The following is a 22843-nucleotide window of genomic DNA, read 5'->3' on the forward strand; positions in this document are numbered from 1 at the left end:
GCTGCTTGAGCTTAGTGTGTGCTGTCTCCTTACTGGTCCGCTCGTCTCCTTACTGGTCCGCTCGTGCTACCATGCGACATTGGCCCAGCCCAGCTCGTGCTGTAGAGCTGATGCCCAGGCCCAGTGTTGGCTTGTCTTCTGGCGTAAGCATGTCAGCAATTGCTTGGATTTTGGGGTTGTCTGGAATCAGTCCCTCCGGAGTGATGATGTTGCCCATGTGCAGCGCTTTTGGGCACTCAGAACTGTACCTTGGTCCTGTTAAACTTCCCCTGTTGTTGGCGAGCTCCCTGCATGATCTTGTGCAAGCTTTGGTCATATTCTGCCAAAGTTTCAGTGGCAATGATCATGTCATCGGTACACCCATGACCTGTGTACCAGGAATGTCGCCGAAGGCTTCCTGGTTCTCCTTATGCATAATTTCACTGGACTCGCAGAATCTCATCATACCCCAGGTTGTGTTGAATGTACAACAGGTAGGAGGACTTCTCGGTCAGCCTCACATGCTGGTAGCCATCGACCATGTCAATCACTGTGAACACCTTCTGGTTGTTCAGCTGCCTCTGCATGTCGCTTGGTGTAGGCATTGCTATCTCTCTCGCATGATTGCACGGTTAAGCGGTTTTGGGTCGAGGCAGATTCTCATATGGCCATCTTTTTTTTTTTGTATACCAGCCATAAATGTTTTAATCGAATGCCTTATCTTAAAAATCTGAAATTGCATGCAAATGATCAATGACCCATTTGTATTGAAATGCTAAATTTATAACATCATCGGTCACATTGTTTGGCAGCCATATTGGATTTAACCTGAAGCCTTTGAAAAAACATCTTCTCCCAAACCACCAAAGCGATCGACTCGAAACTTTACGTGTCATCAACTAGGCATGGCGATTAAAAGTTGATCACGAAAATGTCATTGGTCATATGGTATGGCAGCCATATTGGATTGAAGGAGAATATTAAATAATTATATGTCAGAAACAGCTTACTTTATCGATAAGAAACTTTACAAATATCATCTAACGCCATTGCTGCATATAGTTGGAAAATGATGACGTCGTCGGTCACGTAGTTTGGCAGCCATCTTGGATAGAAAAACGAACCTACCCGATCAACAAGAAACTTCACAAACGTGACCACCCACTATGAATGGAGGGGAGGGAGAGGGGGTAGGGGGGGTTCGCTCCTCTCGGATTGCAAGTGCCCTTTAAAAAAAAAAAACTCGCCAGATTTTCTTTAACCTAGAGCTTAATATCATCCATGGCTGCAGAAAATGCGGTTAAAGATTGTTTATATGTTGAAACGAGAAGGGCACTCGGTAGAGCGTAAACCTCCACCAGGCTGAACAGTTTACGTTTTGTATCCCACAGATAAACCGGATATGGCTTCGAACCTGAACCAAAACCGAATCGGCTTGTTCTTATCACCTACCCAACTCATCCACCAAGTTTGGTCATAACTCGTCCATAACTTTTTTAAATATCATGTTATTTATCGCTTTTCGCCCGCTCTCTCAATGGTGACGAATCACGAAGAAAATTAAATAATTCTAGTATCCAAATCCATATTCAGATCTTCACCAAAATCGAATTGATTCGGTCATGTCACACACCCAACCTGTCCACCAAGTTTCATGTGTTTTATACCTCTCCCCCCCCCCCCCCTCCCCTTCCCACGCCTCCTGCCCCCAAGCCCTCTCCCTCCCACACTTCTCCCTGCTCTCCAATGTTGTGGTTGTGTGCTTCCCCTTCTCTCCCCATCTTGTCTTCCGCTCCCTCTTTTTGTATATTTTGTTTGTCTGGTTGATTTGTTTGTGAAATAAATGTTAGCTCTTTCACGAGCCTCGATTCAGTATACAAAAAAAAAAATTCAAATCTGTCCATAACTTTTTGAGATATCTTGCTATATGTTGGTTTCAGCCAACAATCACTCAATGGTGAAGAATCACTTAAAACATTCTCGTAGCCGGATCCGGATCCGGATCTTCACCAAAATCTAATCATTTCGTCCTTGTCCCTTGTCTCTGCCAAATTTCGTCCGTCCACAGATTTTTGAGATATCTTGTTCACAGACAGACAGACAGACAGATAGGGATGAAAACATATTCTCCATCCACCTTTGGTTGCAGTGGTAAAAACATGGGTTCATGGGAATAACAAGGCATCAGAATATCAAGGCATCAGAAAAACTTGCGAAACTCGGTGCGCTCCGTGCGCCTCATCACACGTCGTTTCAGAGGGATAGGCATCTTTGACCATTTCAGGGTCTTTTGGGTCTTCAGGGTCTTTTGGGTCTTCATGGTGTTTTGGGTCTTCATGGGCATTTGTGTCTTCAGGGTCTTTTGGATCCTCCGGGCCTTTTTTTTTTTTGGGGGGGATACAAAATCGAGGCTCGTGTAAGAGCTAACATTAATGAAAAAAACAAACAAACAAAAAAGCGGACACATACGACGAAATAAAGGAAGCGGGAGACAAGATGGGGAGAGAGGGAGAATCACACAAGTACAACATTTGAGAGCAGGGACATAGTGAGATCTGTGGGATGTGAAGGGCTTGGGGGGAGGAGGCGTGGGAATTGGGGGGTGGGGGGTGGGGGTGGGTGAGGTTTAAAACACATCGACACTGCGAGGACTTCCAGGAAAGAAGTCGGTATTTCAGAAAAGTGAATCTGGGGTGAATTAACAGGGGTAGAAAAGATCAAGGTTTTGGAAGGGGGGGGAAGATAAGAGATGATGGAGATTCCAATGATTCTGAAAGCTATGGTTTCAACAGCGTGAAGCCGAGCTCGGTGTGAGGCAGGAGCACCAGCCCAGAGGGGAGAGGAGTATTCCAATGAGCTGCGGATGAAAGCCTTGTATGTGGTGAGGAGCTCAGGTGTGCCAAGAAAGGACTTCGCACGACGGAGGATGCCCAGTCGGCGACTGGCTTTGGACGCCAGCTTGGAAATGTGTTTTTCCCAGGAAAGATCATGGCAGATTGTGAGACCCAAGTGATTGAGTGACAGAACTTCTTGGAGAGGATTGTTGAGAAAGTAGATTGGAGAGTTGTCCAGACGTTCTTTTCGGAGAGACATAGTAAGAGTGTGAGATTTGTCAGGATTGAAAGACATGTTCCACTTGTTTGACCAGGTTGTGATTTTGTCCAGGTCTGCAGAGAGTGGGGAGGCTGCAGACTGCCGATCTGAGGGATGAGGTGTGGAGCGGCAGAGAGTGGAGTCATCAGCAAAGAGATAGAGAGGATTTTCCAGAGAGTCGGAGAGATCATTGATGAAGACCAGAAAAAGCACAGGGCCCAGAACACTGCCTTGGGGAACTCCAACCTGAATAGGAAGAGGAGATGAGAGAAACACATTCAGGGCCACACGTTGACTACGACCAGAGAGGAAGTCCGCCAGCCATGCGTGGAGATTACCATGGATACCAAAGGAGGAGAGTTTGGTGAGCAGAGCGGGGTGCCAGACTGTGTCGAAGGCAAGTGATATGTCAAGGGAGACAGGTCTAATTTCCTGTTTGGCATTGAGGACCTCCATCCATTGTTGAGACAGCAGAAGCAGCATGTCCAGAGTAGAGTGACCTGGTCTGAAACCAAATTGATGATCGAGATCAAGCCATTGGAGAAGAGGAAGGATTTGATTTTTTTTTTTTTTTTTTTTTTTTTTTTTTTTTTTTTTTTTTGTATACAAGATCGAGGCTCGTGAAAGAGCGAACATTAATCACACAGAAAGACAAACAGACACATAAAACAAATAACATCGGGAGCGGTAGACAAGATGGGGAGAGAGGGGGAAGGACACAAACACAACATTTGAGAGCAGGGACCGAGAGACATGGAGACATCGAGAGATCTGTGGGAGGGAGAGGGCTTTGGGGGGGAGGCATGTGAAGGGGGGGAGGCATGTGAAGGGGGGGGGGGGTGGGAGAGGTATAAACATATGGACACTGCCAGGATTTCCAGGAAATAAGTTGGAATTTCAAACAAGGTGGATCTGGGGTGAATTAGCGGGGGTAGAAAAGATCAAGGTTATGGATGGGGGAAGATAAGAGATGGTGGTGAACAGCTGTTTTAAAGACCTGGAGGGAGGAGAGGGATTGAAGGGAGTGTGGGAGTTTGTTCCACAGGCGGGAGAAAAGAGGAATGAAAGAGTGAAGGTGAGCAGAGAGCCGAGATTTCGGCAGTTTAACCATCAGAGGGTTGCTGGCAGATCTTGTGCGACCTGTAGGAATATTTGGGGGACAGAGCACAGAGAGAGCTGGGGGAGCAAGGCCGGAGAGGAGTCGGTAGAAGACAGAAAGACCACCTACCTGCCTGCGGTGAGTGAGTGAAAGGCCCTCAGAGATAGCTTCATCGCGGGAGATTCCAATGATTTTGAAAGCTTTGGATTCAACAGCGTGAAGCCGAGCCAGGTGTGAGGCAGGAGCACCAGCCCATAGGGGAGAACAGTATTCCATAGAGCTGCGGATGAAAGCCTTGTATGTGGTGAGGAGCTCAGGTGTGCCGAGGAAGGACTTCGCACGACGGAGGATGCCCAGTCGGCGACTGGCTTTGGAGGCCAGCTTGGAAATGTGGTTTTCCCAAGAAAGATCATGGCAGATAGTGAGACCCAAAAGCTTGAGTGACAGAACTTCTTGGAGAGGATTGTTGAGAAAGTAGATGGGAGGGTTGTCCAGTCGATCTTTTCGGAGAGACATAGTAAGAGAGTGAGATTTGGCAGGATTGAAAGACATGTTCCACTTGTTTGTTTGACCACATATCCGAAGCAATGATGGATTCCATGACTTTTCTGATGATTGTGAGCAGACTGATTGGTTTGTCGTTGCATAGATCTGTTTTTGCACATTTTTTGTGCAAAGCGGTAATCTTGGCTGATTTCCAAACTGATGGCAGATGACCTTGAGCAAAAGAGAGGGTGAAGAGAACAGAGAGAGGGTGTGAAAGAGCGGCAGAGCAGGATTTTAGGACCCGTGGGCTGATGCCTTCTGGTCCAGTTGCAGAATCAGAGTCGAGGATCTTTTGGGTGTTTTGGGTGTTTTGGAGTGTTTTGGGGGTGTTTTGGGTCTTTATGGGTCTTTGGGGGTCTTTAGGGTGTTTTGGATCTTCGGGGTATTTTGGGTCTTCAGGGTCTTTTATGTCTTCCGGGCCTTTTGAGTCCGAGGGGCGTTTTGGGTCTTCGGGGTCTTTGTGGTCTTTGGGGTATTTTGGTATTCAGGGTCATTTTGGTCTTTGGGGTCTTCAGGGTGTTTTTGGTCTTCATGGTCTTTTGGGTCTTTGGGGCCATTTGGGTTTTCACTGTCTTTTGGATCCTCTGGGCCTTTGGGGTGATTTGGGTCTGCAGGGGATTTTGGGTCTTAAGGGTCTTTTGTTTCCTCTGAGTCTTTAAGAATATTTTGTGTCTTTGGGGTCTTTTGGGTCTTCAGGGTGTTTTGGGCTTTCAGGGTGTTTTGGGTCTTCGTGGCCATTTGGGTCTTCAGTGTCTTTTGGATCCTCTGGGCCTTTAAGGGTATTTTTGGGTGTTTTGGGTCTTCGTGGTCTTTGGGGTCCTTGGGGTCTTCAGTGTGTTTTGCGTCTTCCAGGTATTTTGGGTCTTTTGGCTCTTCGGGGTCTTTTGGGTCTTCAGGGGCTTTTGTGTATTTTGGGTGTTTTGGGTCTTCAGGGTATTTTGGGTCTTTAAAGGTATTTAATTTTATTAATCGCTCGGTGCACCACTAAAGGTGGTTATTATAAAGGTATTTAATTTTATTTCTGTATGCCACAAAGCGTGCAGAAATAAAATGATTTTTCTTGACATCAGGCATTTCCCATTAATATAATTTATATATTTCATCAACACATGCCATTTTCACGTGAAGTCTCCTTATACATTGAAATAAAGGCAATAATTCATGCGTGGTCATTTGGGGCGGTGTATTGCCTAATTGCGCGTACTTATTTTTGTGGTTATACAATGAATTATTTGTATACATTTACGAATAAATATTTATTCCAGTAAATAATATAAAATGATTGATGAAGAGGAATTATCAAAAGGAAAAGCACCCGGAAGTAATGAGACTTTTCGCTTTCGGGGTATAGCTCCAACATGGCGTTTCCTGGAGGTGCACCTGGTTGCCCTCCCGGCAAGTGAGTGCTCTTGCGGTTTCCTCTCTGCTTGTAGAACTATCGAGGGGAGATGGTAGTTGGGTATGCTCGATTTATGTTGGCTGTTTTGGCAATCTCAATGAGCTGTGTGTGACGGTTACGGGAGCTTGGCAAATCTTCGTGACGGTATTTCGGTTTTAATTACCTGGTCAGGCAGGTGTATGCTCCGGACTGGTTCGCCGCTCTGTCCAGTTGACTTCGCATTTAACTTTTGCTTTGTCGTCGACGCTGAGTCCGGCTCATTCACTTGATTATGCGGTTAAGTTCCTCATTAAATATGAAGGCTTCTCTATGTCTCTTGTCAGCCCACCTGGTCAAGGTGTATTTTCATGTCGAAAGGAAGGAGACTATTGAATGTTTTAAATCGAAAGAATCGTTATATTAAGCATTCTTCGATCTATTTTAATGGAATACCTGAATGAGCATTGTTCACATGAGTTTGTTGTTGTTGTTGTTGTTGTTGTTGTTGTTGTTGTTGTTGTTGTGTATTTTTTTATTTAATTTTAGTTCACATTGAACCACAAGATCTTTCGAGATTTTCATTGACATATAATTATTTGCACTATAACTGTGTTTGCATAACTTGTAAACAACCACTGTTGTGATTGCAACAAGCAAAGGTTGGCCTTCAGGTACGCACACTCACCTCCAAGCTGTCCAGCCTGGGTTCGAATCCCGACCTACCTGCAAACTGCCATCCTGGTGCTTAACAGGTGGGGTGATTCGTCAATGTGTGTGCCGTCCCTCAAATGGACGTTAAACGGGCGTTCCGTCTGCCAGGATTCATTGGTGGACGTTCAAGATCCCACGGTTTCCTTTGCGAAGAGTCGGTGAGCTATCTCCGACACCCTCAACAAATTCCAAATTCGTGATCACAGTCTTACATTTATGGGGTTTGAAACTTCTGTCCCTCAAATGGCATCCTTCAGAAGCAACACAAGATTGTTGACTAAAAGTCAACGAAACTGTGATGGATTATTTTGCCTTGATCACCTGTTAAACGTGCTTGGGTGACTGAAGGTGATGTGGCTACACCTCAAGGGACCTTGTGAGCATTCTTTTATTACAGATTCCCACTTCCTGCCTTGTGGATGGGATCGTGAGAGGGCTTTTCATCCACACGCTTTTTCTCAATTGCCTGTGGTACTCAAGAAACTCCATGGCTAACCACATGGTCTGCAGTCTTGTACCATATGAGTACTTTAATTTACAAATATCTTCACATGATGACAATTGGCATTTGCAGACGGAGCTTCAATTGTACAGGATTGACGTTCCAATGCTTTCTTTAGCTTGAAGGATCGAGTCAGTGGCAAAGAACAGCTCAACTATTGTTGAGCTCTCAACACTCAACACTCAACATACCTTTCTCAAATAGTCCAGCAAAGCATGTCTTCATAAACGTAAAGCTATATCTGAAACTTGAACGGCACTCAGACAAGAGCATACCTCCGCCAGGCTGAACAGTTTACGTTTTGGATCCCACTGATCGGTCAGATCTGGATTCCGACCTGCACCAAAAACTAATCGGCTTGTTCTTGTTACCTAACCAACTCGTCCAACAAGTTTTATCATAAGTCGTCCACAAATGTTTGAAATAGCCTGCTCTGTATCGTTTTTTTGCCCTAGCTCTCAATGGTGAAGAATAATTAAAAAAATTATCTAATCCAGATCTGGATTTAAATCTTCAACAAAACTGAGTCAATTCTTCCTTGTCACACACCTGACCTCCACTAAATTTTGGCTAAATCCGTCAACAACTTTTTGAAATATCCTCTTCATAGACAGACAAACAAACAGAGGTGAAAACATAATCTCCACCCACCTTTAGTGGAGGATGTAAAAGTTCGTTTTTTTATTATTTTCTTCAAAGCCTGGTGTTGGCTTAGCGGTTAGGGTGCCGGCTTGGGATCACAGGATCCTGGGTTCGAATCCCGGTCGATCGCTGAATTAACGCCGGGGGGTTGACTCAGCCTGTCATCCTTCCGAGGTCGGCAAATTGAGTACCAGCTTGCTGGGATGAATGATCACGGTGTGTACCCCGGTTTAGAATAGGTACACCGTATCCCTGCGGATCGTAAGAGACGACTAAGGGTTGGCGTCAGGAAGGGCATCCGGCCATAAAAACATTGCCTCAAACAGGGAACCATGATTGTCATGGGGCCCGCAAGGCCAACTCCCGCTCTAGCGGGGAAAAATGGCCTTAAAACGATCATTCTTCTCATTCTTCAAAGCATCGATGGTTTTTTATGCCGTTGCCGACGAAGTCGCCGGAGGCATTATGTATTCGGGATGTCCGTCCGGCTGTGATAGGTTTTCGTTACTTGGTTTAAGGGGTGTGATGCATCCTTCACTAACAAACATGATCTGTTAAGTAAAACAAAACGCAGTGTTTTTCTGACAGACGCCCCAACCTTCAACTCTCACTGCAATGGATGTTGATGAACCTTGTGTTGGGGGTACCAACAACTATAAGATAAGATAGACACATGATAGACTGCACAAAAATGAATCCTTTGTCAGTCTCGTAAGCACAACAAATTACACAAAGTACAGTATTCGGAAGTCGGCAGAGCGTTCAAGAAAGTCACCGAACACAATCATAACCTAAAGAATGGTAGGTGACCATGACCTGGACGCCTGTGAAGTTCACCACCATAAACCGTGCGAATATCAAGCAGAAAAGAATCAAACAGCAGAACATAAGTGGAGAGCGCCTTCGACAGAGCATTGTCCCGATTAGTAAAGGTTCTAAATTTTTGGAACCAAACTTGGCTGGTTTGTGTTACGCCGATTCGGAAATAGGATGGTATTGCCATAATAGTTTTCTAGTTTTCAAGGCCACATCTTACCTCCTCCATGGATGCCATTTTTGATCAATACAGTACTACCAAATTCTTCATGTATTTGTTGCATCAAAGAGTGGATACAAAGATGGAATCATTGTTCACAGCAAAGATACTGATGTAGTGGTTGTGTTGTTACATCATAAGCATAAATTTTCCTCTAATGTATGGATGAGTGCAGGCAGATCAAAATGCCCTCGCTTCATCCCTGTTCATGTTTTTCATGAATCTCTCCAGCTAGATATAGTAGTCACTTTTCCAGCATACCACCAGGTAACCGGTTGTGATAAAACAATTTGATGGCCACAGTTACAAGTCTACCTGCTCAACCACAATTGCTATGACCCAATAATGAAGCAGGGAGGTGTATTCAACTTGGAAAGAGCTGAGGAATTTGTCAGGAATCTGTATTGCCCATCATCCAGTGCTACAAATATCAATTCGCTTCAAACAGGAATGTTCCGTAGAGTCATAGACTTGGACTGCAATCTTCCACTTCTTCCACAATCCTCCACTTCCACAGGATACCTTCAACCATCACTGACTCTGAAGCCAGCATCGGTGCATTATTTGGTGTTGCGCGCGCACACACACACACACACACACACACACACACACACACACACACACACACACACACACACACACACACACACACACACACACACACACACACACACCGCTACCTGATATTACATCGGCGGAGGAAGATTTTGGGTGCAAGTCCAACCAGCGGACTTTGCAGTCCATTTTAATGGCATGCAAGCCAATGCTTGTTTCATGCCAAGAGTTGTTGAACTATAAGTGCACTACCGGAAAATGCTCTTGGTGGCGATGTAATTGTATCAGGATTAACTTGGGATGCTCATTAGGATGCATATGTGTGATGGCATGCCTGAACCCGAGCAAGCTACACACGTCAGCAGATGAGACTGACAGACAAGAGCCGAAGGTGTATCAAACAGACCAGATCATAAGAGCACAAATGACCAATGCCTGTTAATGGGGTTTTGCAATGCATTGTGTCTTGTAACTCAAGCGACTATTAAAATATATTATACGACTTGCTTGCTTTACCAGTGAATTAAAAAACAAACAAACAAACAAGAAAGAGCAATCAGAGGTGGCAGACCCTCAATGGCAGTGTTTTCAGTGGTTTTAAGGCTTTTGTGTTAAAACAAATATGGTGGCCGAACCACGTGACTGATGACGTCATCATTTTTTTTCTCCAATTTATCCCAAGTGGCTATGCTCAAGAAATTTCATCTTGATCGGAAGAAGTTTTGTACTTGTCGAATTATGATGTCATAATGGAGGAACCGTCATAATGTTATTCCCCATGGAGAGTTCTGTACTATTTGAGCCATGTTTCAATTTTTTCAATGCAGCACTTTCGGAGATATGAAGGTGCAATGTTTTTCCATGATGGTTGATGGCACTCGTACCACGTGAGCTGTGACGTCATAAATATCATTTTAAAAATTCTACAGGAGGAGTTGCACCTATGTTGAAAATTTCCTGTCAATCGGACCAACGGTTGCAGAGAAAATCATATATATATATATATTCTGGGCGAACAAACAAACATACAAGAAGACGTCATGCAGAGCACGATACTTGCAAATTCCACCCCACCCCCTCTCCGCCCCCCCCCCCCCCCCCGAAAAAAGGTTGCCATTGATCCATCAAATTGTCCATTTCATCAAGATTAAAATTGACTATCTTGATCAAAGCTTGGGTCAATAGGATGAAAAGTGACGATTTTTCAGATGAAAATGGATGATTCTAGAAGTTTGACCTTGAGTTGACCTTTGGCCTTTTGACCTCAAAATAATTGGTTTTCCAATTCAGTGAAGCATTATGCAATTGATGTTTAATTTTCAAGTCAATCAGATGAAAATGGATTTTTCAGATGAAAATTGATGATTTTGGAAATTTGACCTTGACTTGACTTTTGACCTCAAAAATAGTTTGTTTCCCAATATAGTGAATCAATATGCAAATGCTGTTCAATTTTTAAGTAAATCTGATGAAAAATGGCGATTTTAGAAATTTGTCCTCCCGATGACTGTTGACCTCAAAATCAATCGGCTTTCAATTGTGACGGTCTTTGAAACTTGGTAAAGTTTCATGCTGATCAGTTTAGCATTGTGACCTGTAGGCGAGCATACCTCCGCCTGGTTGGCCATATCGCTCAATGGTGAAGAATCACTTCAAAAATTATACTTGCTGGATCCGGATCTTCACCAAATTGAATCGATTCTTCCTTGTCACCCACACAACCTGTCCAACAAGTTTCGTCCAAATCGATTCATAGCTTTTTGAGATATCCTGCTCTGTATCGTTTTTGGCCCTTTCTCCCAATGGTGAAGTCACTTAAAATTTTTTAGTAGTCGGATCTGAATCCAGATCTTCACCAAAATCTAATAATTTTGTCCTTGTGACATACGCTACATCTCTGCCAAATTTCATCCGAATCCGTCCACACCTTTTTGAGATATTTTGTTCACAGACAGACAGACAGACAGACAGACAAATGAAAAATCGGTCAGAGACCGAGGACTTGCCGGAATGTGCTTTTTTTATCAGCCATTTTGGATCAAGTTTTTCGGTTTTTCCAAGATGGCGGCCGAACCACGTGACCGATGACGTCATCATTATTTGTTTTCTAAACCAATTTATTCCTAGATTATGCTCAATAAATTTCATCTTGATCGGATGAAGTTTTGTACTTGTCGAATTATGACGTCATAATTGAGGCACCTATGACATCATCATTAACGTATTTTATTCTCCATGGAGAGTTCTTTACAATGAGCCATGTCTCAGTTTTTTTTTATTCAGCACTTTTGGAGATATAGAGGTGCAAAGTTTTTTGGTTTTTCCAAGATGGCGGCCGAACCACGTGACCGATGACGTCATCTTTTTTTTTTTTCTCCACCAATTTATGCCGACATTGCACTCAAGAAATTGCATCTTGATTGGATGAAGTTTTGTACTTGTCGAATTATCGAATTCTGACGTCATAATGGAGGCCTTGGGCCGAGAGAGTTAAAAATTGGGCACAGTCTATTCCAGGGCAAGACAAATATGTGTGTGAAGTATGGCGATTCTATGTGCAACGGTGTAGACATAGTACTGCGCACAGGCAGACAGACAGAGAGACAGAGAGACAGACCAACCAACCAACATACTTGCCGGAATCTTTTCCGGCATGTAATAACAAACGGACTCAAATGCAATACCCTCTCCTCTGGCGAGCGTAACGAGTAGAGATACATTCAAAGTACACCGCCCCCGTGCCAAATAAATCGATAACATCCTCTGGTGCAGCACGGAGAGACAGTATTGGTCTGGAGAGGTGTACAATAATTGATTGATTAATTGCGTAATTAAAATAAATAAATAATGATCGTAAAATGATTAATTTATTAATCAATTGGCTAATGGCATACCTAAACCACCAGTGTTTCATCTGAATCTGTAACTTTTTGAAAATTAATTAATTCGGTAATTAATCGAACAATTAAATAATTAATCGATTAATTGATTAATCAATGAAACAAAACTGCCCTTTACAGCCAAATCACTTGGTCACTGTCGTGTGCGTACTCGTAGGAAAGGAGCGGGGTACAAAAAACGCTGCTGCCATGAATAAACTCAGAATGTTTATGAGCCCGTCTGCGCGTTGTTGGTTGTTGTCTCCATATGCGTGTTTCAGAAGATAGAATGGAGTCCTCCCAGGTCTTGAAGTATCTGCGTGCGTGTGTGTGTATTTAAATTTTTTATTTCTAGCTGATGTTTTCATCAAGTTTAATTTGAGTGCAAAGCAGATGGGTTTTGCATTTTGATGCTTTCTCGTCTTTAACACATTTACCATATTTGGTCAAATTTGAATTTTCGGGACTGTGTCATATCTCGGAGCCAAGACGAGTTATCCCCACATGGTTTGCTACACATGGTCATATAATTGTTGGCACACATTTTGATATACTGGTCAGGTAGATTCAGTGATTTGTAATATGATTATGATGTCATTCTGAGCAACAAAGTAATCATTTTTTTTTTCCAAAGTTGTTCAAATTTTGTCAGAATGAAGACCCAAAGCTATACAGAACTCTACCTTCTTCTTCTTATTATTATTCTTTAGTTTGTATGTAGCACAAGGCCACGAGCAGCGTCACTGGCCGGGGGTGTAGCTGTGCTGCTGATGCAGCGCCCCCTGTTGGTTGGGGCAGGAGTTTGTACTTTGTTCAGGGTGTTGGCGATGATTCACTCAAACAGTGTGATCTTTAACGTTGACCAACTGATGTCAGCAGATGGGACGCCCCAGTTTAACGTTCGTCGTGGTGCCTCGCCCTTTCTGTGAGACACCAGAATGATCGTTTTGAGCCGGGCCTAAAGTCAAACAGCATCCTGTATTCAAACTGTGAAATTCCAGTGCCATACCTAACGATCCCTTAGTTTGGGCCTTTCATTCTGCCAGCTGCAACTCTAAGGCTTCTGCAAGTTTTTTTTCCCCCTCTGAACAACTGCAATAAATATTCCATTTTCGCTTTATCCTTCCTCTTGGCAAGTGACGGAAATGTGCTCAGTTTCCCAAGAGACGACGTCGGCGGCATTCCCGCTTGCCAGCTTGCCGATTATAGCCTCACGAGGCGAGCAATAGCTGGATGGTTTAACTGCAATGTTTAAAGAATGATGCTGATCCAGAGGGGAAGCCAACATTTTAATGTGGTCCTTGCAATGACTGCAACAAATTGCACGTTGAGAACCCCCGTCGCATATTGTTGATTTGCCCGTTTTTCTCATAATGTCTGAAATTTGTGTAAAAGCCGACTAATGCCTCCTCTCGACCTTTGCTTACAAGTCGTCGTGTATGTGCAAGTTTCTCTTTGACCCTAAGACATGGTAGGGCATGTGTGCATCCTATGAGTGCATCCTATGAGTGCATCCTTTTTATTTATTTATTTTTGTATACAGAGTCGAGGATCATGGAAGAGCAAAAACAATGGATCAGGATGCATCATAACAAAAAAAAAAGCAGAAAGAGGGGGGGAATGCCAACAGCAGGGCCGAGGGAGCGAAAAAGGGAATATCATGTTGTTCATACTTTTTGTTAATCCGAAGCATATTTTAGTGTTTTGGAAATTTGATTTGCTTTACCTGACGACCATACTTGGTCTTGTTTTTGCTTATTTGGCTCTTTTTTCTTTTTTATGACTGTACATTCGGACCCCGACATTCATGTGGGATACGTTCCTGGAAAATGCTGCGAATGTTGAATCCGCAAATGTGGGGGCATTGTTTGAATTGGGGGGGGGGGAGGACCTTTTATAACTACATGGTCTAGGCTTGTGGAAGAGCTAGGACACAGAATAAATCAGGGCACAACATAACAAAGTGAACAGCAAGAGAAAGGGGGAAGCACCAACAGCAGGGTGGAGGGAGAAAATAGATGGGCATGGACAAACAAACGATGCAGGTAATGATGATGGGTAAGGGAGAACGCAAAAGGTGGACAATACGGATACAAAAGCAAAAATTTTGAGAGGGGTGGGGGTGGTTTAACTGGTGTAGAAAAGATCATTATTTTGAATGGGGGATGACGACATGGTGGTGAACAGCTGTCTTGAAGACCTGGAGGGAAGAATGAGATCGACGAGACTATGGGAGGTGGTTCCACAGGCGGGGATAAAACGAGGAATAAATGAGTGGAGACGAGCGTGGTTCTGGATTTTGGCAGTTTCACGAGAGGTTTTCTGGTAGAGCACGTGCATCCTGCAGATACCTGAGGGTGACGACGCATTGAGTGGGCAGAGGGTGCAAATCTTGACGAGGCCTCACCAGGTTTTGTAGGAGGGCGACAAGTTTGCAAGTTCATTCTTGACATTGGGCAGACGTTGTTTTCCAGATCTCTAGAGAGTAGACACTCGTTATGATATTTGTGGAATGATCTGAGCTCATCTTCAGTTGAATTTGCCTTCCAGGAAGAGAATGCAAGTTGTTTTAAAGCAACTGCCTCACCACAGGATTCAGAGTACCAAGAGCGGTAGGATGGGTAACATAACTGAAGACGAGATGTGATGAATCTGTGCATAAGAGAGGGCAGTTTGCTGTGGAAGGATTCCTAAGCTCAATTAATATCAGCGGCGGTAGATATAGAAGACCAGTCCTGATATGTAAAAAAAAGTTTTATTTTAAAATTTTTATTATTTAAAAAAAAAAAAATTCTGATATATTTTTTAAACCGCGAATGTAGAACCAGGCCACATGTTATGAACGGCGAATATGCAGGGCCAGAAAACGTGGAACTATGAATGTCGAGGGCCGGCTGTGTTATTATTTATTTTTTGTTTGAAATGTTGATGGGTATTTTTTCGTTCCGGAGAACGTGCAATCACAATGCATCTTATTGGCGCTTTTCATTTGCAAGCAAAATATAATGTTTTTACAAAGAAAACACCTTCATGTGCTTGTATGCATTTTTTGGAGTTAAACCCATGTTGCCATTGACCGTGCATTTTAAAGTCAAACACGGTGTGGGGTGATACGACCTATCGGCCGAATCAGGCAGGGTAGGCAGTTCACCTTTCAGGAAGGCATTTGGTGAGCAAGCTGTTTTTTGGGGGCAGGTGTATTGTCCTGAAAGGGTGGGTTAGAAGGGGGCATGGGTCGATGGGGGACGGGACACCGAGTTGTTAGCCTCATTTGGTTAGACCATATGGAAATTGGTCTGTTCCGTCTGGATCAGCATTTACCAACCTAGGGGAAATTTCCCCCTGGGGGGAAATTTTAGGATTCCAGGGGGGAAACTTATTCCAAGGGAAATACAAGATGAGCATTCATGTAATATTGTGCTTTAGTGAATAAATCTCAAATCTTTAATTATTTTGTTCTTCGACTTTTTACTTAACATAAACATTTATAACATCGTCGGTAAATAAAAATTTATATACAATAATTTTTTTAAAAATAAAATGTATATGTATGAGTGTGTATGTGTCTCTGTGTGTGTGTGTAGGTTTGTATGTATGTGTAGGAGTGTGTGGGTTTGTGTGTGTAAATTTTGTGTTTTGGCTACTTTTTGCCTTGTTTATATATACTAGGGCATGCCCGTACTATATATAAGCTAGGACGTGCCCGTACGTGGGTGCCCGTTCCTTGCCCAAAAAAAAAAAAAAAAAAAATTTGTGTAGGGGTGTGTGTGTGTAAACATCCTAGGGCGTGCCCGTACGTGGGTGCAAAAAAACATGCGTGCAAACAACAACAACAAAAAAAAACTTTGAAACCACGTGGCAGTAACGACCACAGAACCCCCCTCCCTCTATTTACATGAATGGTTTGGTCCATTCGCAACGACCACAGAACCCCCTCCTCTATTTACATGAATGGTTTGGTCCATTCGCAAAGCCAAAGCGAACGACCACAGAACCCCCCCCTCTATTTACATGAATGGTTTGGTCCATTCGCAAAGCCAAAGCGAACGACCACAGAACACCCCCCCCCCTCTATTTACATGAATGGTTTGGTCCATTCGCAAAGCCAAAGCGAACGGCGAACGGCTAAATCGCCATAGCTCGGTAAGTACTTGTCCGATTAATTTCAAACCTTGAAAAGGCACATCCTCGGGTCCCCAGCAATATACCTGGCAAGTTTCAAGTATATCGGACCGGTAGTTGTCGAGAAACAGCGGTCACAGACAAACAAACGTACAAACGTACAAACGTACAAACGTACAAACAGAGATTACTGGAATTATAGATAGATATGTTTATATATATAAACTATATATATATAAACTATATTCTCGTATATATATATATATATACTAGCGGGGTCACCCGTGGGAATCCCACGGGCATGGATGTGTGTGACATTTCGACATATTGAGTTATATGCTGCACATTCATTTTTACAAAATGGTTACTGGCAAGTCATCAGATCCAGAAATGGTGTGATGAACACAATTTATTTATTTCACATAATATGTGACCCCTCACTCCTCTCCACCTGACACTCTCCTGTCTCCACCTGACACTCTCCTGTCTCCACCTGACACTCTCCTCTCTCCACCTAGCACTCCTCTCCTCTCCAAACCCTCACATCCCTCTCCTTTCCAATCCCTCACCTCTCCAATCCCTCACACTCCTCTCCTCTCCAATCCTTCACACGCCTCTCCAATCGCGCCTCACACTCCTCTCCAATCGCGCCTCACACTCCTCTCCAATCGCGCCTCACACTCCTCTCCAATCGTGCCTCACACTCCTCTCCAATCGTGCCTCACACTCCCCTCCAATCACTCCTCTCCAATCGTGCCTCACACTCCTCTCCAATCGTGCCTCACACTCCTCTCCAATCGCGCCTCACACTCCTCTCCAATCGCGCCTCACTCGCCTCTCCAATCGGCTTTCCCCGTCTCGTTTCTCTCCTTTTTCTCCCGTCTCGTTCTTTTTCTTGCTCCAAATCGGCCCGTCGGAATCGGAAATCGGCCCGTCTCGCCCGTCGGCCCGTCGGAATCGGAAATCGGCCCGTCTTGCTTTTGTGCTTGTGCGTAAATAAATTGTGTTCATGACACCATTTCTGGTGTTGGGCTAGCGGCTAGGGTGCCGGCTTAGGATCCTGGGTTCGAATCTCGGTCGATCGCCGAATTAATGCCAGGGGGGTTGACTCAGCCTGTCATCCTTCCGAGGTCGGCTAATTGAGTACCAGTTCACTGGTAATTCCCTGTTTGTCGTTGAAGGCGGCAAAAAGGGTTGGCGTCAGGAAGGGCATCCGGCCGTAAAACATTGCTTCAAAAAGGGGACAAAAAAACAACAACTACCACGGTCCCCGAAAAGGCCAACCCCCGCTTTGCGGGGAAAAATGGCCTCTAAACGGTGGTTTTTACACCATTTCTGGATCTGATGACTTGCCAGTAACCATTTTGTAAAAATGAATGTGCAGCATCAAACTCAATATGTCGAAATGTCACACACATCCATGCCCGTGGGATTCCCACGGGTGACCCCGCAAGTTTGCATTGACGTTCGTCGATGGACTCGTTCGCCCGTCTCATTCGTTTTCTTGCTGCATCCTGTTCAAGTCTGCGTTCTTCATCGATCGTCTCATTCATTTTGGAAATAGAAGTTTCCACGCAGCGCATGAATTGTCACGATCCTCAAGAGGAATTTGTCTCGTAATCATCAAATGATAAATGGCAAGTAAATTATATTGTGGAAAATTAAAGATTTCAAATAAACCGATTTAAAGTGTATTCGCACATAACTAATGTTAAAAAACGAAGAAATATCTCTCGGTAATTTCCTGAAACATATTTTACTTCCGGCTAATAATGTTGAATTAAATAAAAACGAAGAAATATATGTCGGCATCATTGTTGACGTTTTTGTGACGACTGTCATCAAACGAAAAAGTAATATATCTTAACGGAAAAGCAAAAGCGAATTTTTAATATATATCGACACGTTGCCGTCGGTGTCATGTTGGGCGGTGTATGATACACCATGACGCGATTTTTAAAAATATATCTCTGCATTTTCCCGCGTGTGTGGAATGTTCTCAATTATTGCTGACACCGAGTCCAAAACCATCGATAAAAATGAAATCATATGGTGAGTTAGATTGGAGATAAAGGCGTGAGAGAGACTCAATGGCCTTGAAGTTGAAGTTACAGGCGTTTGAGAATTCATTTCGTTCTATAAACGGCAACTTTCATTGGATTTCCTTCCCGTTTTTTTTCAACCGAGTCGAAAACTATGTTAGCGACTGTGAAAAATGAAATGATATATCGAATTTTTAATATGTATCGACACGTTGCCGTCGGTGTCATGTTAGGCGGTGTATGATACACCATGACGCGATTTTAAAAAATATATCTGCATTTTCCCGCGTGTGTGGAATGTTCTCAATTATTGCTGACACCGACTCTAAAACCATCGATAAAAATGAAATCATATGGTGAGTTAGATTGGAGATAAAGGCGTGAGAGAGACTCAATGGCCTTGAAGTTACAGGCATTTGAGAATTCATTTCGTTCTATAAACGGCAACTTTCATCGGATTTTCTTCTCGTTTTTTTTCAACCGAGTCTGCGACTGTGAAAAATGAAATGATATATCGAATTTAAAATAGATATCGACACATTGCCGTCGGTGTCATGTTGGGCGGTGTATGATACACCATGACGCGATTTAAAAAAATATATCTCTGCATTTTCCCGCGTGTGTGGAATGTTTGTGGAAAATTAAAGATTTCAAATAAACCTATTTAAAGTGTATGCGCACATAACTAATAAAAAAAACGAAGAAATATCTCTCGGTAATTTCCTGAAACATATTTTACTTCCGGCTAATATGTTGAATGAAATAAAAACGAAGAAATATATGTCGGCATCATTGTTGACGTTTTTGTGACGACTATCATCAAACGAAATAGTAATATATCATAACGGAAAAGCAAAAGCGAATTTTTAATATATATCGACACATTGCCGGCGGTGTCATGTTGGGCGGTGTATGATACACCATGACGCGATTTTAAAAAATATATCTCTGCATTTTCCCGCGTGTGTGGATTAACTCAATCAATTAACTCAACCGAGTCTAAAAGTAAAACCATCGATAAAAATGAAATCATATGGTGAGTTAGATTGGAGATAAAGGCGTGAGAGAGACTCAATGGCCTTGAAGTTACAGGCCTTTGAGAATTCATTTCGTTCTATAAACGGCAACTTTCATCGGATTTTCTTCCCGTTTTTTTTCAACCGAGTCTAAAACTATGTTAGCGACTGTGAAAAATGAAATGATTTATCGAATTTGATTTGAAATAAAACTGGGGGAGAGCAAGACACCACGGGCCTACAAAACAGGACTCAAAGCTATGCGAGTTAATAAAATGGTGGATATTTGTTTATAGCCACTCCCAGAATGGGTGGAGCTATGGGTGGAGCGACTCTGCAAACCGAGTAAGCCACACCCCGGACAGACACCCAACAGATAGACAGACAGACAGACAGAATCATCTACGGCTATTATAATATAGATATATATATATATACATACTAGCCGAAAGCACCCGGCGTTGCACACAGGTTCATTTTGAACGAATTTACGACTATAATTACAAGGGGAAAGGTGACCCTCTGGAGTGTGGCTCGTACCGAGCGATAAAGTTATTGGAGCATGGAATGAAGGTATTGGAAAGGGTGTTGGAGAGGAGGATAAGCAAATAGGTGAAGATCGACGAAATGCAGTTTGTATTTATGCCAGGAAGAGGAACGACAGACGCGCTCTTTATTGTGAGGCAGTTGCAGGAGAAGTACATGGAGAAGAGGAAGAAGTTGTTTCTTGGGTTTGTTGATCTGGAGAAAGCATTCGATAGGGTTCCACGCGAAGTATTGACATGGGCATTGAGGAAGTTGGGAGTGGAGGAATGGTTGATCAGAGTAGTGATGGCAATGTACAAAAGCGCGCACAGCTGTAAGGACGAAGGACGGGAACAGTGGTGAGTTTGAGGTGAAGGTGGGAGTGCATCAGGGATCGGTACTAAGTCCACTACTATTTGTAGCTGTGATGGAGGTGCTAGCTCAGAACGTAAAGGAGGGTTTACAGTGGGAGTTGTATGCAGATGATCTGGTGTTGATTGCGGAAAGTATAGATGGACTGAAGGAAAATATGAACAAGTGGAAGGAATGTATGGAGACAAAAGGTCTGAAGGTGAATATAGGAAAGACGAAGGTGATGGCAAGTGGTAAAGCATGTGGTGAGGTGGAATGAACTGGGAAGTGGCCATGTGCTGTGTGCAGGAAGGGTGTTGGAGTGAACTCCATTCAATGTACAATGTGCGCTGAGTGGGTTCATCAAAAATGTAGTGGTCTGAGAGGGTCATTAACCAGTGTGGCAGCTACATTCAAATGTAAGGTGCACACAGAGGGAGCTGCAGATGGAGGAAATGTTGAGTTGGATCTTGGAGACGGCGTGAAGCTGGAAGGTGTGAAAACATTTTGCTACCTCGGAGACATGCTGAATGAAGAAGGTGGATCAGACTCGGCAACGGTTGCAAGAGTGAGATGTGCATGGGAGAAGTTTCGGGAACTGGGTTGCGTGCTGATGAGGAGTGGAGTCTCGTTGAAGCTGAAGGGAAAGGTGTATGCTGCATGTGTGAGAAGTGTTATGATTTATGGGAGCGAGACATGGGTAATGAACGTAGAGCAGCAACAAAGGGTGGAAATGCGAATGGTTCGGTGGATGTGCGGAGTATCGTTGAGAGAGAGGAAGACAAATGATGAATTGTGAAAGATGATGGGAATAGAGCCTGTGATTGATGCTGTGAAGAGGAACAGGTTGAGATGGTTTGGTCATGTGTTGAGGAAGGATGAAAGTGACTGGTTGAGAAGAGTGATGGAAATGAATGTGGAAGGAAGTCGAGGACGGGGAAGACCGAGAAAGACTTGGCTAAAGATGGTGGAAGAAGAATGCGGGCGAGGGGGTTAACCGGGAGAGATGCAGAAAATAGGGCAAAATGGAGAAGATTGTCATGGGGACTGCAAGGCTAACCCCAGCTCTCGCAGGGAAAATGGCCTTAAAATGCATGTTGTTGTTGTTACTACTACTATAATTCAGCTTTTACTCGCAGCCATAGAAGATTGACTACTATAATTCAGCTCAGCTTTTAATTGTGAAATGGGCCCAGCCCGGCCGAAGCGGCCTCGACCGGCCTCGCCACCTAGCCTGTATCCTTCCCAGGGCCCGGCCTGACATTTTTGGTTCTTTTTGAATGAATTTACTACCATAATTCAGCTTTTACTCGCGGCCGTAGAAGATTGACTACTATAATTCAGCTCAGCTTTTAATTACGAACTGGGCCCGGCCCGGCCGAGGTGGGCCTGGACCGGTCTCACCACCTAGCCTATAACCTTCCCGGGGCCCGTCCTGACATTTTTGTATTAGAGGTTTCCTCCTATCTTTCACCGATCAGATTAGCTTGCGCAGACAAACAAACAAAAACTTTCTTTTATAATATATATATATAATTATATATATATATATATATATATATATATATATATGTATATATATATATATATATATATATATATATATATATATATATATATATATATATATATATATATATATATATATATATATAGATATATACACACACACACATATATATATATATACACATATATATATACACACATATATATAATTATATATATAATCGGGAGATTAAATCAGACGCGGACGTAGCTTCAGGACGGTCGATCTTTAATTCTCAACAAGCTTTCGACCAACAAAGGCCTTCTTCTTAGTCTACAGAAACAACAGGCATGTATATCTGACAAGTATGTATCGTGATATGTGTAGAAAATACATAGAAAAGGAAGAGCCACGCTAAAGCTCTTGGAGATATATATATATTGTTACAGACGCGGTTTTGGATGTTAGTTTACCGAGCGGTTTGGTATGACCGCGTCTGCACAGTTTACCCGATTATACTCGAACGTTGGCCGAGTCGCGCTACGCTAGATCAATGAAGGAAAGGACACAACGGCTGGGTTAAATGACACGACAACAGGGGTACAGTTCTCAAGACCTCCGGAGGAGGATATAATTACAGCGGTGGAGAAAAGGGGTAGATTACAAGGTAGTGAGGTAAAGACACAGAAGAGATAGGCACTTAATTACAGTCTTATCTTATCCCAGACAGACCACAGACAAACGGAACAAGGCTGACTTACACAGGGATTGATGGCAGGAAGGGACAGGTAGTCGATAGCACAAGGTGCACCTTGGCTCGGGGACAGGATAAAGCACGGTCCAGTCCAGAGATGCGGGGAGGCCTCACAGCGCTCGGA

The 22843-nt window shown here is 43.4% G+C and overlaps 1 protein-coding gene across 10 annotated transcripts in view; it reads left to right on the forward strand.

The window, feature by feature from the left end:
* The first annotated feature begins 6049 nt into the window (after positions 1-6049).
* The window catches only part of SYNRG (synergin gamma), a 93279-nt gene continuing 76485 nt past the window's right edge, over positions 6050-22843 (forward strand). For 9 of the 10 annotated variants that reach the window (XM_068135635.2, XM_068135636.2, XM_068135641.2 and 6 more), the window contains exon 1: positions 6062-6116. In XM_068135635.2, the coding sequence (XP_067991736.2) occupies positions 6076-6116 (41 nt within the window). In that variant the 5' untranslated portion in view covers positions 6062-6075. Of the gene's footprint in view, positions 6117-22843 lie in introns of all 10 variants that reach the window. The other variant, XM_078768031.1, reaches the window with a different exon arrangement.

Source organism: Myxine glutinosa, chromosome 14 (assembly GCF_964187855.1).
Source record: "Myxine glutinosa chromosome 14, kmMyxGlut1.1, whole genome shotgun sequence".
Classification (NCBI taxonomy): Eukaryota; Metazoa; Chordata; class Myxini; order Myxiniformes; family Myxinidae; genus Myxine; species Myxine glutinosa.